Source organism: Pelodiscus sinensis, chromosome 4 (assembly GCF_052426305.1).
Source record: "Pelodiscus sinensis isolate ZL-2025 chromosome 4, ASM5242630v1, whole genome shotgun sequence".
NCBI classification, from domain to species: Eukaryota; Metazoa; Chordata; order Testudines; family Trionychidae; genus Pelodiscus; species Pelodiscus sinensis.
Genome location: NC_143055.1, coordinates 132,192,331 through 132,205,405, shown reverse-complemented (window position 1 = coordinate 132,205,405; position 13,075 = coordinate 132,192,331). Strand labels below are relative to the sequence as shown.

Here is a 13,075-nt window from a genome sequence, read left to right as displayed (position 1 = left end):
ATTCAACAGTTTCCTATTTCCCCATCATTATAGATGTTTCCTTTGGTGCCGTGCAACCCAGACAGCTGTCCTTAACGAGCATGGTCAATGCAAAGGCCTGGTCTGTAGAAACACTGTAGGTCTAGCTATGTTAGGCTACTGTGTTACATCACTTAGGTTGATTTATAATGCTGTCTGCACCATGCTGTGTCATTGGGAGATGCTCTCCTCTGACATGGGGATGGTTTGGATCTCTACTAAACATGCCGTGGGACATTTCCGTGACTGCTGTATTGTAAATGCTCTTGGACAGGACGGATTTGAATTTAAACTTGCAAGAGTGAAAACCAGAGAGCTGCTACTAGTTCATTGGGGAAAAACCTCTTCTCTGCTTGCAGTTACAGGCATTTCCTTGTTCACAGTACTGAGTAAATTTTGGTGTTGAAAAGTACCATTCCTAGGCCACGTCTATTCTACCAGTAGATTGGCATTGCTAGGGCTCGACGAATAATACAATCTACTCGCCCGTGGCAAGTAGATTGCAACGCAGATCGCCGGACAGCGTGGCTGGCAAGCCCTGGGCATTGCTGTAATTGTCAATTCAGCAAGTGTTCTAAAGAGCTGCTACATTGATGGGAGAGCACTCTCCAGCCACCTCTGGAACTCCATCTCCCCGAGAAAAGTAAGGGAAGTAGATAGGAGAGAGTCTTTTGTCTGGATAGTGTAGACACTTGAAAGCCAACCTAAGCTATATCAACCACTTATGCTTGTCCAAGTCTATGCTAGACCCAGCAGCTCAGCTTAAAGGTACACAACTCCAGCTACGTAGAGCAAGGGCTCCCATCAGATTCTCTTACTACTCAAAAGGAGCGGTATTGAATACTGGTGGGGTCACCCTCTTAACTAGACTTGCTAAACTTAACTCCAGAAGATCAATCATGGCAGCAGCAATCTTCCTTTTAGCGTAGACATGGCCTTACTCTACTTCAGTTATGTGACTAACTTATGTCAGCTTATCACCATAGGATAGACAAGGCCAGCTTAAGAGTCAGGAAGCTTGTGGATCTTAGCAAGTGTAGACTCTTGTAGCTGCTGTACAGTGCTGAGCCATTCATATGCTATCTGTAATTTGCTTTCACCTTAATTTGTCACCTGAACCATGTCTTGTAGAACTACTTCTTCAGTAATTGGCAATTTAAGTGTTGTGTGGACATGCCCATCATCCAAAGAACACCACAGTATGACAGTAGCAATGAAGCCCTGGAGTGTAAAAGCCAAGTTAAGTTCTGAAAAAGGCAGCCCTTCTGTTTCCACCTACTTGTTCCCATCCATCTTTGCTCTGTCCTCCTTCTGACTACATTTTCTCCTGCTTGGCTAACTTTTCAATAACCTGATCACATAGGGCTGCAACTGGGCCTGGTAACTTCTATGGAGAGCAGTCCAACTACACAATTGCAATGCAGTTTTTATTCTTTACTACAGTAAAGAATAAAATTGTCAGACAAGTGGATGAACGTAATTTGTTGGGGGAAAGTCAGCATGGTTTCTGTAAAGGGAAATCATGTCTTACTAATCTATTACGCTACATCTACATTGGCATGATCTTGTGCAAATACTTTAACTCAGGAGTCTTTGTGGTAGAGTATTTGCATAAGAATCTACAGTGGCATGTGCCTTTGTGCAAGAGCATCCATACCAGTGTAGACGCTGTCTTGCACAAGAAAGCTCCGATGGCCATTTTAACCATCGGGCTTTCTTGCGCAAGAACAGTTGCCCAACAGGGCTTATTCCTGAGCAGGAGCATCATAGTTCTTGCGCAAGAAGCCCTGATTTCACACAGAACATCAGGGTCCTTGCACAAGAACTCGCAGCCAGTGTTGCTTTTGTGCAAAATCATGCCAATGTAGACACAGCCTTAGAGTTCTCTGAAGGAGTTAAAGGTGGACAAGAGGGATTCACTGGATATATAGTATAGTTAGATTTCCAGAAAGCCTTAGACTGGATCCCTCACTAGAGTCTCTTATAATTTGTCATGGGATAAGAGGGAAGGTCCTTTCATGGACTGAGAACTGGTTAAAGACAGGAAACAAAGGGTAGGAATAAATGGTACATTTTCTGAGTGGAGAGAGGTAACTAGTGGGGTCCCTCAAGGGTCTGTCCTATTCAACTTATTTATAAATGATCTAGAGAAAGGGCTAAATAGTGAGGTAGCAAAATTTGCAGATGATACTAAACTGCTCAAGATAGTTAAGACCAAAGTAAACTGAAGAGCTTCAAAAAGATCTCACCAAACTAAGTGACTGGGCAATAAAATGGCAAATGAAATGTAATGTTGATAAATTTAAAGTAATACACATTGGAAAATAATCAACTATATATAAAATATGATGTGAACTAATTTGGCTACAACCACTTGAGAGAGAGATCTTGGAGTCACTGTGGATAGTTCTCTGAAAACATCCACTCAGTGTGCAGCAGTAATGAAAACAAACAATGTTAGGAGTCATTTAAAGAGGGATAGAGAACAAGATAGAAAATACAGTATTGCATCTCTATAAAGCCATGGTATGTCTACTTCTTGAATACTGCATGGTCACTTACCATGTGGTCACTTACCTCAAAAAATACATATTGGCACTGGAAAAGGTTCAGAAAAGGGCAACAAAAATTGAGGGGTTGAACGGGTCCCATCTGAAGAGAGAGTGGACTTTTCAGCTTAGAAAAGAGGCGACTAAGGCAGGAATATGATAGAGGTCTATAAAATCACGACTAGTATGGGAAACGTGAATAAGGAAAAGTTATTTACTTATTCCAACAATATAAGAACTAGGGATCACCAAATGAAATTAATAGGCAGCAGGTTTAAAACAAACAGAAGGAAGTTTTTCTTCACTCAGTGCCCAGTCAACCTGTGGAACTCCTTGGCAGAGGATGCAGTGAAGGCTAGAACTTTAACAGGGTTCAAAAAAGAGCTGGATAGATTCATGGCGGTTAGGTCTATCAGTGGCTATTGGCCAGGATGGGTAGGAATGGTGTCCCTAGCCTCTGTTTCTCTGGAGGTGAGTGACGGGCGAGATCGTGTGATGATTACCTTTTGCAGTCACTCCCTCTGGGGCATCTGGTGTTGGCTGCTTTCGGAACACAGGACACTGGGCTGGATGGACCTCTGGTCTGACTGCGTATGGCCATTCTTATGTCCTGGGTGGAGTTGTCTACATCTGAATTTCCTGACTTGACACTCACATGCATCAACCAGCTTTATACCTTCTTAGTATAGAAAAAAATGTAATTGGCAGTTTGACACTCAATAACAGGCAGTGCTTTTATTAACAAATCAATCTAAGGCCTTGGATACTCGGCAGCAAATATTTTGGTTAGCAGCAGTGATTTATATTTTATATTCAAGTAAAGAGCATGGACTTGCTCATGCAGAGAGTTTCCTGGAGGGATAGGGAAAGACCCAACCCATTCCATTCGACCGGTTGTCATGCCTCTGTGAAGGAAAAAATGAGACTCCAGCTTGTCAAAACTCTGGGAGAGGTTGTAGAAAGTCACTGACACACTTGTCAGGCAGGTTTAGGCAAACTTGTCTGAGTTCTGCATTGGTCAGAGTCTACCCAGAACAGAAAGACATTTGGGCTCTGGGTGATCTACTAAAGACACTCACAGATCCGCAGGGTGGGCAAATCAACTTCACTCCCTGCAGCTGGAAGATACAACAAAGGACCTAGAACAGCTGGGCTTTGTCCTTTTCAAATAAAGCTGCCTGAACATGACATTCTTGAAAATCATCGCCACAGCATACAAGTCCCTGTGTAATCACCGAAGGAGTCCAACTGGTGGATCAGCTAATGATTCATTCTTATTCAAGCCCAAAGAAAGTTATTGTAAACATCACATTATGTTAAGTGTGTGGCTTTCCTGATCCTACCTCGCCAAAGTATGGGACTGAGTACACATGGTATTGCAGCACCTGTCTGGATCAGTGAGCCCATAAACAAGCCAAAGCACGGCCATGAACCACGGCCTCAGCAGAGACAAATGTGGCCAATGGGAATAGCAAATCTATTCGGTTTTCTTTTTCTTTACAACCCAGCCACATTTCTTACAGCAAAACATGCAGCACTTGACAGAAATGAAAACAGCAGCTGCTGCACAGGCAAGCAAGAACATCAGGACGTCCAGGCAGTGGTACTGGTACCAGGTGAGCTCATGAGCTGCTGGTCTCAAGTGCTTTGCCCCTTTGTGGCGCATGACAAACTCGATCCAGAAGACAGCTCGGTCCAGAGGTTTCATGGGCTGGTCGTGGTGAATCTGGGATAACCTCATCGCATTTTCTTTGTAGCTGAAGGAATGAGGGGAGGGGAACAAAAACGACACGGTGGTTATTCTGAAATGGCACTTTCCCCAACACAGCCAGGCTATGTCTACACTGCAGGCTTTGTGCACAAGAACAGTTTTTCTTGCACAAAAATGTGCCGGGTGTCTACACTACCCGTGCGTTCTTGCGCAAGTATATTTACAGTACAGCGTCAGAAAACGGCTTCTTCCGGAAGAGTTATTCCTCTTCCCACGAGGAATAAGCCCTCTTGCACAAGAGCTCTTCCACCAAAAGGCAGTGTAGACAGGCAATATGATTTTCTTGTGCAAGAAACCCCTGTGGCTAAAATGGCCATCAGGGCTTTCTTGCGCAAGAGAGCATCCACACTGCCATAGACGCTCTTGCGCAAAAGCACATCTCTTCCACAAAAGCACATGATAGTGTGGTCGCGCTCTTGTGGAAGACCTTTTGCACAAGAACTCTTGTGTAAAACAGTTCTTGCGCAAGAAGCCTGCAGTGTAGGCATAGCCCTACTGTCTAGGGCAGCTTGCAAGTCAAGGGATTGCTGACCAAGCTCCCTGCTCCACCCCACAGGGTCAGGTCGATGTGAGCTGCCTTGCACCGACCTCGCTGTGGAAGTGTAGTCTTGCACCGTACGTGCCTCTCTCTGACGACTGTAGTAACTCCGCCTCCCCGGGCGGTGTAGCGTCACAGCGATGGCAGAAGGCTGATGCAGTGTAAGTGTAGACACTGCATTGCTTACGGTGACTTAACGGCTTTCAGGAGCCATCCCACACTGCCCCATGCTGGCAATGCAATCGACAAGCATTGCTGATGCGCAGCCACACGGGTACTAGAATCCTAGGGCTGGAAGGGACCTCGTGAGGTTACTGAGTCCAGCCCCCTGCCCACAGCAGGACCAGCCCCAACTCAATCAACCCGGCCAGGGCTGTCGTCAAGCCGGGACTTAAACACCTCTAGGGACGGAGATTCCACCCCCTCCCTAGGGAACCCATCCCAGCGCTTCCCCACCCTCCTAGGGAAAGAGTTTTTCCTAAGACCTCCCTCACTGCAACTTGAGACCATTGCTCCTTGTTCTGCCATCCGCCACCACTGAGAACAGCCTCTCTCCATCCTCTTTGGAACCCCCCTTCAGGAAGTTGAAGGCTGCTATCAAGCCCCTCCCCCTTCTCTTCTGTAGACTAAGCCCAAATCTCTAGCCTCTCCTCACTAGGTCAAGTGCTAATCATTTTTGTTGCTCTCCACTGGACCCTCTCCAATGAGTCCACATCCCTTCTGTAGTGGGGGGCCCAGAACTGGACACAATACTCCAGATGTGGCCTCACCAGTGCCAAATAAAGGGGAATAATCACATCTCTGGATCTGCTGGCAACGTCCTACTAATGTAGCCCATTATGCCATTAGCCTTCTTGGCTACAAGGACACACTGTTGACTCATATGCAGCTTCTCATCCACTGTAACCCCCAGGTCCTTTTCTGCCCAACTGCTACTTAGCCAGTCGGTCCCCAGCCTGTACCAATGCTTGGGATTCTTCCGTCCCAAGAGCAGGACTCTGCACCTGTCCTTGTTAAACCTCATCAGATTTCTTTTGGCCCAATCCTCCAATTTGTCTAGGTCACTCTGGACCCGATCCCTGCCCTCCAGCGTATCTACCTCTCCCCCCAGCTTAGTGTCATCTGCAAACTTGCTGAGGGTGCAATCCATCCCCTCATCCAGGTCATCAATAAAGACGTTGAACAAAACCGGCCCTAGATCTGATCCTTGGGGCGGGCACTCCACTTGAAATCGCATGATTTAATAACTGCAATGAGTGTCTGCTGCTAAGCTGTGTAGTGTAGGCACGGCCAAGTTACGATTTGAAGTGATCTGAAAAGATGAACGAGCCCCACTTTGCTATTACATGATGATAGTTCTTTGGCAGGTTTGCTGCAAGAGGGTTCTAGCATCCAGCTTGTTTTATTGTCATCTTGTCTTGCGAAAGATACTTCTGGGAAGATAATTCGCAAGGTTTTCCTTCCTGATCTGATGGTTCAGAGCTTGAGCCAGGTAGAACTCCCCCAGAGGTAAGGCTTTTGGTTGTAGCAAGTTGGGAAGCCACGACTCAGTGTCATGAACTAGCCAAGGAGGAAGTTCATCCGTAGCATGTGAAAGTTAGAAATTAGCTGGGTAACTTCATTCAAACTCGCTCCACGAAGGAAGCAAAAAACTAAACATTCTCCAGGGCCTTGTCAAAGAGGTCTCTCCCAGACAGATCGCAAAATACAGTGCAAAGAAAATTCATTTCCGATCCACCCCTTCTCAGAGCTGCTGCATGCTCAGAGACAAGCTTCATGCAAGAACTTTTGGGGGGTTACCACTTGTTTTAGGCTTAATCTATTCAGCATTTTGGGTGACTGCGTTCCCAAAGAGGAAACCAGGTGGGAGTCTCCCCTCAGTGTCTCCTCTGGGTTGCAATAAACTGGCCCTGGCCCATTAGAGAGACAAGGTAGTAAAAGATACTGCCTCCCGCACCTTGTCTCCTTAATAACCTGGGACCTAAACAGCTACCACAACCTTGTCCTGTCGGGCAGCGATTGAACTCACCTGGAGTTGTTAATGACGCTGTTCAGTGCATCAATTAAATCTTGGGCTTGCATCGTGTTAAAATCCAGCTCAACTGCCATCCCTTTCGCCTTCATGTGAACAATGTTATCCGGCTGGTCGGCAAACATGGGAATCCCAACCATGGGAATCCCGTGGTAGATAGCTTCATAGATCCCATTGGTTCCACCATGAGTGATAAAGGCTTTGGTCTTGGGATGGCCTGGAATAGGAGGAGAACAGCGTTTAGGAGCAGCGGGTCTGTAAATGCTCTGGTTCTAGAGAAGAAGGCAACAGTTTTGTGCTAAGTAGGTAAGTAACGGTTTGTTTGACAAGGGGCTAGTCCTCATTACTCTGTGAGGGATGGCTTTATGCTTGAACCCTAGCAAAACATAACAGACTCAGTCCCGGCATGGTTATGCTGCAACTGGAGAGGTAGGTCTCCTAGATCCATGGTGGCTCATACATTCTGGGGTTGCTCTGGGTCATGAGCCATTTGGCTAGAAGTAGGCCGGAGGGTTACGATGAACCTACAGACCCTCCCTTGCAAACTACTTCCCAGAAGTGTGCTTTTGGATCTACCCAAGCAGCTGGGAACTTCTCCGACTCCCTGCCAGCTTGGATCTCTAGCACTGTGCTTCATAGCCAGGCAGCTCAGAGACTTTGCAGACAGCGACACTAAAGTGCCAGTGTGGTTTAGGAAGAGGGACCTTGGACCAAATATTCTCTAAACTAAAGCAGTAAACTTTTGGAAACCTTTGACTAGCCCTAGTGGATGGAAACTAAGATGTCACTCTCCTTCCTCATCCTTCTCCTCTTCCCTTCATCTCTTCCCCTCTTTCACTTCTTTGCTCTTTTTACTTCCCTGTTCGCCACTTTTTTTTTTTTTTATAAAAATAAGAATTAATAAAAGACAAATAGAAAGGGAAAGGCAGTGGCTGCCTTCTAGATTCTTATATTTAAATGCTACACCCCAGTTGCCAGGCCTGATTAATTCCCATTACTCCAGTTTATCCCAATATAACTCCAGTGATATAAACTTCTACTGTCCTTTGTGTTTCCTCTAATTTTTATCACGGGAGCCACACGCGCACACATATGGATTCGAAAGGAGACGTACACTAGGACAAAACCATGATTTTGGCTCTTTAGTTTTACAGAAATGCTCTTTTGAGCCATACAATTGAGACGGAGCTTTACTGTTGCCCCCACTTTTGGCTCACTTCTTTCCAAACCTGCGTATGGCAACACTGATTTGGGGATGCTTTGTCCTCTGTGACAAGTGTACTTGATGAAAGTGCTTTATTGTCAGTGTATACGTCGGTGTTCCGCGCAGAAGTAGTAACACTGGAGATTGTTTTGCCTGGATGGAATTATTCTGTCCTGTTACAAGGTGGCTTTAGAAATCATTGCATGAAACAGGTCTGTGCGGAATGTGTGTAGGTAAGAGAAGAAATGCACACAAGCTACAAAAGAGGGAGTGATGCCCAGACGCAGAGTGCAAGTTGACAACCCTAACGTGCAAAAGGCACGCGCCTAAACCGAGAACAAGCTACATGGTACGGAGATGGAGGTTGACTGCGAAAACAGCTTTGTGAAAAAGCCACCGGTTGGCGGTTCACGAGTCAAACATGACAGCAAGATGCAGAGACTTGCATGGAGACGGACCACTACCAGAGACTGGCGAGGGCCGAGAGAATTTGGGTCCATCCTGAAACAATGTAGTAATCTGATCGTGACCGACAAAGCCCAGCTTCCTGCTCACATTCAGTCTAGCTGGCCACTGGATTGATGCGAGCAACGATAGAGCTGATCGTTATAACCATAAGAACATAAGAACGGCCGTACTGGGTCAGACCAAAGGTCCATCTAGCCCAGTATCCTATCTACCGACAGTGGCCAGCACCAGGTGCCCCAGAGAGGGTGGACCAAAGACAATGATCAAACGATTTGTTTCCTGCCATCCCTCTCCAGCCTCTGACAAACAGAGGCCAGGGACACCATTTTATCCCCTGGCTAATAGCCTTTTATGGACCTAACCTCCATGAAATTATCTAGCTTCTCTTTAAACTCTGTTATAGTCCTAGCCTTCACAGCCTCCTCTGGCAAGGAGTTCCACAGGTTGACTACACGCTGTGTGAAGAAGAACTTTCTTTTATTAGTTTTAAACCTGCTACCCATTAATTTCATTTGGTGTCCTCTAGTTCTTCTATTTAGGGAACTAATAAATAACTTTTCGTTATCGGCCCTCTACACACCACTCATGATTTTATAGACCTCTATCATATCCCCCCTCAGTCTCCTCTTTTCTAAACTGAAAAGTCCCAGTCGCTTTAACCTCTCCTCATATGGGACCCGTTCCAAACCCCTAATCATTTTAGTTGCCCTTTTCTGAACCATTTCCAAGGCCAAAATATCTTTTTTGAGGTGAGGAGACCACATCTGTACACAGTATTCAAGATGTGGGCGTACCATAGTTTTATACAGGGGCAGAAAGATATTCTGGGTCTTATTTTCTATCCCTTTCTTAATAATTCCTAGCACCCTATTCGCCTTTTTGACCACTGCTGCACACTGCATGGAAGTTTGCAGAGAACTGTCCACGATAACGCCAAGATCTCTTTCCTGATGTGTCGTAGCCCCCAGCTGAAGCTGGTGTGCGTCGAAAAAGCACAAGAGCTGTGCAGTTTAGAGCCCCCTGACCCCGGGGAAGACGTGCCACTTGTGTAGACTGAGTCGCAGGCTGTTGCCACAGTTCTGCTCTCTCCACAACTCCCCATTGTGCTTGTGTAACTGATCCCACGGGGGCCAGCAATGTACCTGATAGAGCACTAAAAGAACAAACCTTCACTGCCAAAACTGAACTACTAAGAACCATAGAATCACAGAATCCCAGGGCTGGGAGAGACCCCAGGAGTCATCGAGTCCAGCCCCCTGCCCAAGGCAGGACCAATCCCAACTAAATCAACCCAGCCAGGGCTTTTGTCAAGCCGGGACTTAAACACCTCTAGGGATGGAGATTCCGCCATCTCCCTGGGCAATTTATTCCAGTTTTTAGCCACCTTGACAGTTCGAAAGTTTTTCCTAATGTCCAGCCTAAACCTCCCTTGCTGCAGTTTAAGCCCATTGCTGCTTGTCCTGATCCTCAGAGGCCAAGGAGAACAATTTTTCTCCCTCCTCCTTATAACACCCTTTTAGAGACTTGAAAACCGCTATCATGTCCCCTCTCAGTCTTCCCTTTTCTAAACTAAACATCAAACTAAATGAATCCGATCCTTGTTGGGCTACCGTCAGCGAGCGGAATTAAGGCTGAGTGCCTCTCCCTACTAGATAACGAACACACTGAACAGCTTAGCCTCCCAACACAGTCTTGACGGTACTGCTACTGGCTGCAGGACTAGCCTGTGTGTTCAATGACCAATCCCGTCTCTTTTTGTCATTAATAGAATAAAATAAGGAGGGATCACGCTTTCAGGGCTGAGAAAAGCTCAGCTAGGAACACATCCGCAGAGTCTTACCAAGCAGGTCGTTCTGGGGGATCCAGTCATAAATCTTAGTGTTGGGTCCTAACGTTTCCGGCGTCTTCCCTTTGTACCTCCAAAGAACCTTGAACGAAAAAGTTTGAAGATTCACGCGCCGTTGTTCAAGCTGCATTGCCGCATTGCAAGGCAAGCTGGGGCCAGATCCAAAGCCCATTGACATCTACCGGAGTCTTTCCATTGATTTCAATGGGCTTTCGGGTCAGGCCCTTGGTTAGCAAGGTTTGGTTTGAGCTGCTTCGCTTATTTACACACACCTGTGTACCAAGGTATTATTTATCCAAACTCTTCCACGGGGCTTGTCAACAATGGCTCGCAACGTGCTTGGAGACCAGTATCATTACCCCCAGCTGAAAGATGGGAAACTGAGGCATGGGGTGGGGAAGTGGCTCGCCCAAAGTCACCCAGGAGGCTGGTGGCCAAGCCAGGAATAGAACGTATTTCTGTGCACTGTCCACTAGCCCACACTGCCTCATCGTGGCATGCGAAACTCACCTCATATGTTTTGCTCAAGTGAGTCCAATATAAGACAAATATTCTACATTCACTTTCTGTGACCACCCAGGGCTCAGACCTGCATTTCCACAAGCCCCAAACCCGCTGGCTTCGGCTGGAGCCGCAGGAGGGAGAAATCAGAGCACGGGGGGGAAGCACCTGAGGCAACGAAGTCTGGAAGCGGTGGCCTGAGGGAAGTGGGATTTTGCAGCAACGCCGTTGCCCCTGGCGGCAGCAAGGCCGGGCCCTGACAGAAACTAACCTTTTGTGGAATCTGGCTGAGCGCCAAGGCGATCATGTTACTTCTCTCCTCGGTTAAGTTGTAAATCAACGAGCCCAGTGAGAATACTACGATGCCATGCTCCCCCGAACTCTGGACAAACGCTTCCATTTCCTGAAGAGAGACAAGAGCCTTTTTCATGTGGGGAAGCAGCCGCCATTGTGTTGTGTTCACAGCACGTGTCTGACAAACCCAAGACCCTCCTAGACGGCCCACGCGTAACATTGTTTTACAGTAATTCCTCATTTAACACTATCGATGAGATTCTGAAAATGTTCATTTGAGACGCAAAAACGTGCTATGCAGGGTCCATCGTCCCATTGAAAATAATGGAAAAGGTGGGAGTTGCGTTTCAGATGGTGGTGGTAGCAAAGTCAATTTTTTGTTGGTGCTGGGTTGCCAATGTCAATATTAGATATCTAGCAACACAAGTCGCCACGGTTTGTTAAAACACAAAGATAAACACGTGAGTGAGCGGAGGAGCGCTGGGACCACGTGTATTCATCCACGCATGCGTATTACCACTGTTTTCACTAACTTATACCACCGCACAAAGTAGCCCGCCACTTGATTATTTTTGTGTTATTTCGGGGACGGTCGTGTTATTCGAAAAACGTTCCTGAAAAAAAATCGTGCTATTGCAAAAACGTGTTAAGCGGGCACGTGTTAAACGAGTAATTACTGTATTTCCCCTCAGCCTCCAGTCAGGAATCTAACACACAACAACCAAAGACACAGACAGCCCCAAGAAAGAGGCATAGCCCTTTGCCGCGAGTTGGCTCGTTTGCAGGTTTCAACCCTGGAGCCGGCAGGCTGGACTAAAAAATCCCTTCAAATGCCACGCTCCCACTTGGATTTTCTAAGCCAGGTTCTGCTGCCCTGCATCTCAAAAGGGGCACAATAGAAATACCCATGACAAGAGACACGTGCTTAGGAAAATGCAAAGCTTCTCAACAAAAAGACTCCCATTTTATGGGATCCTGGTCCCAGAGCACCCCCCGAGGCAGAAGAGGTCTTATAGCAGAGGGTTCCTTCCTGTAGCGGACTCAGGTACAACAAGCCAACGTCCAGCTTTTCTAGCCAATGACTGTGGTTTAACAAAGCTGTGAGGCACAGACACATGCTAAACAGAGCCGTTAAATCTGCTCATTCCCATTGGCTATGTCCACTCTACACTCCACTTCCGTTGGTGTGGAGTGTACAGGGTGGACCTCCCTGATCTGGCACCCTCGGGACCTGAGAGATCCTCAGCCGGGGAGTTTCCTGCACCAGGGGAAGTCAAGGCACCTCTGGGCTGTGGGGGTCTCCAAGCCGGGGCTCCCATGGTCAGTCTCCTTGGGCTGGGACTGTCCAGATGCCAGGGATTCCCTCCAGCTGCCACTGGCTGCTCCCACCAGGGTTCCCAGCCACAGATTCCCCCAGCCCTGCTCCCACCAGGTTCCCGGCTGGGGCTGGTGTCTCCTCCCAGTTGGTGCTGGCCCCACTGCCACTGGGGTTCTCGGGCAAGATTGGGGATTCCCTCCCGGTGGCTGCTGGGGCTCCCCAGGGCTGGACTACCCACCTGCGGCAGGACCAGTTCCTGACGGCCCAGCCAGGACTCCCAGCTGGCTCGGGCACCTCGCCTCTGGGGGCTGGGAGGCGGGGCCCTGCTCCGGCAACATCCACGGTCCATCCAGAAGGACCCAAGGACGCTGCCGGACCAGAGCACCCCGGCTTTGGGAGGTTCAACCTGTATGTGCAGCTACACAGCTCGGGCAAAAGCACGCCAGGGCATCCCCAGCCCCAGCCCCAGCCCTTCTGCCCTGGGCCCTTCCCTTTCCGCAGCCTGGCGCCCTGTGGAGCCAAGACTGCACCATCCG

At 47.7% G+C, this 13,075-nt stretch overlaps 1 protein-coding gene across 3 annotated transcripts in view; it reads right to left on the bottom strand.

Moving 5' to 3' along the window:
• Nucleotides 1–3,275: 3,275 nt before the first annotated feature.
• The window catches only part of LOC102460451 (UDP-glucuronosyltransferase 2A2), a 28,485-nt gene continuing 18,685 nt past the window's right edge, over nt 3,276–13,075 (bottom strand). For all 3 annotated transcript variants that reach the window (XM_075929278.2, XM_006127953.5, XM_089778174.1), the window contains 4 exons: nt 11,199–11,330; nt 10,421–10,508; nt 6,906–7,125; nt 3,276–4,324 (listed from right to left, as the gene is read on the bottom strand). In XM_075929278.2, the coding sequence (XP_075785393.1) occupies nt 4,045–4,324; nt 6,906–7,125; nt 10,421–10,508; nt 11,199–11,330 (720 nt within the window). In that variant the 3' untranslated portion in view covers nt 3,276–4,044. The remainder of the gene's footprint in view (nt 4,325–6,905; nt 7,126–10,420; nt 10,509–11,198; nt 11,331–13,075) is intronic.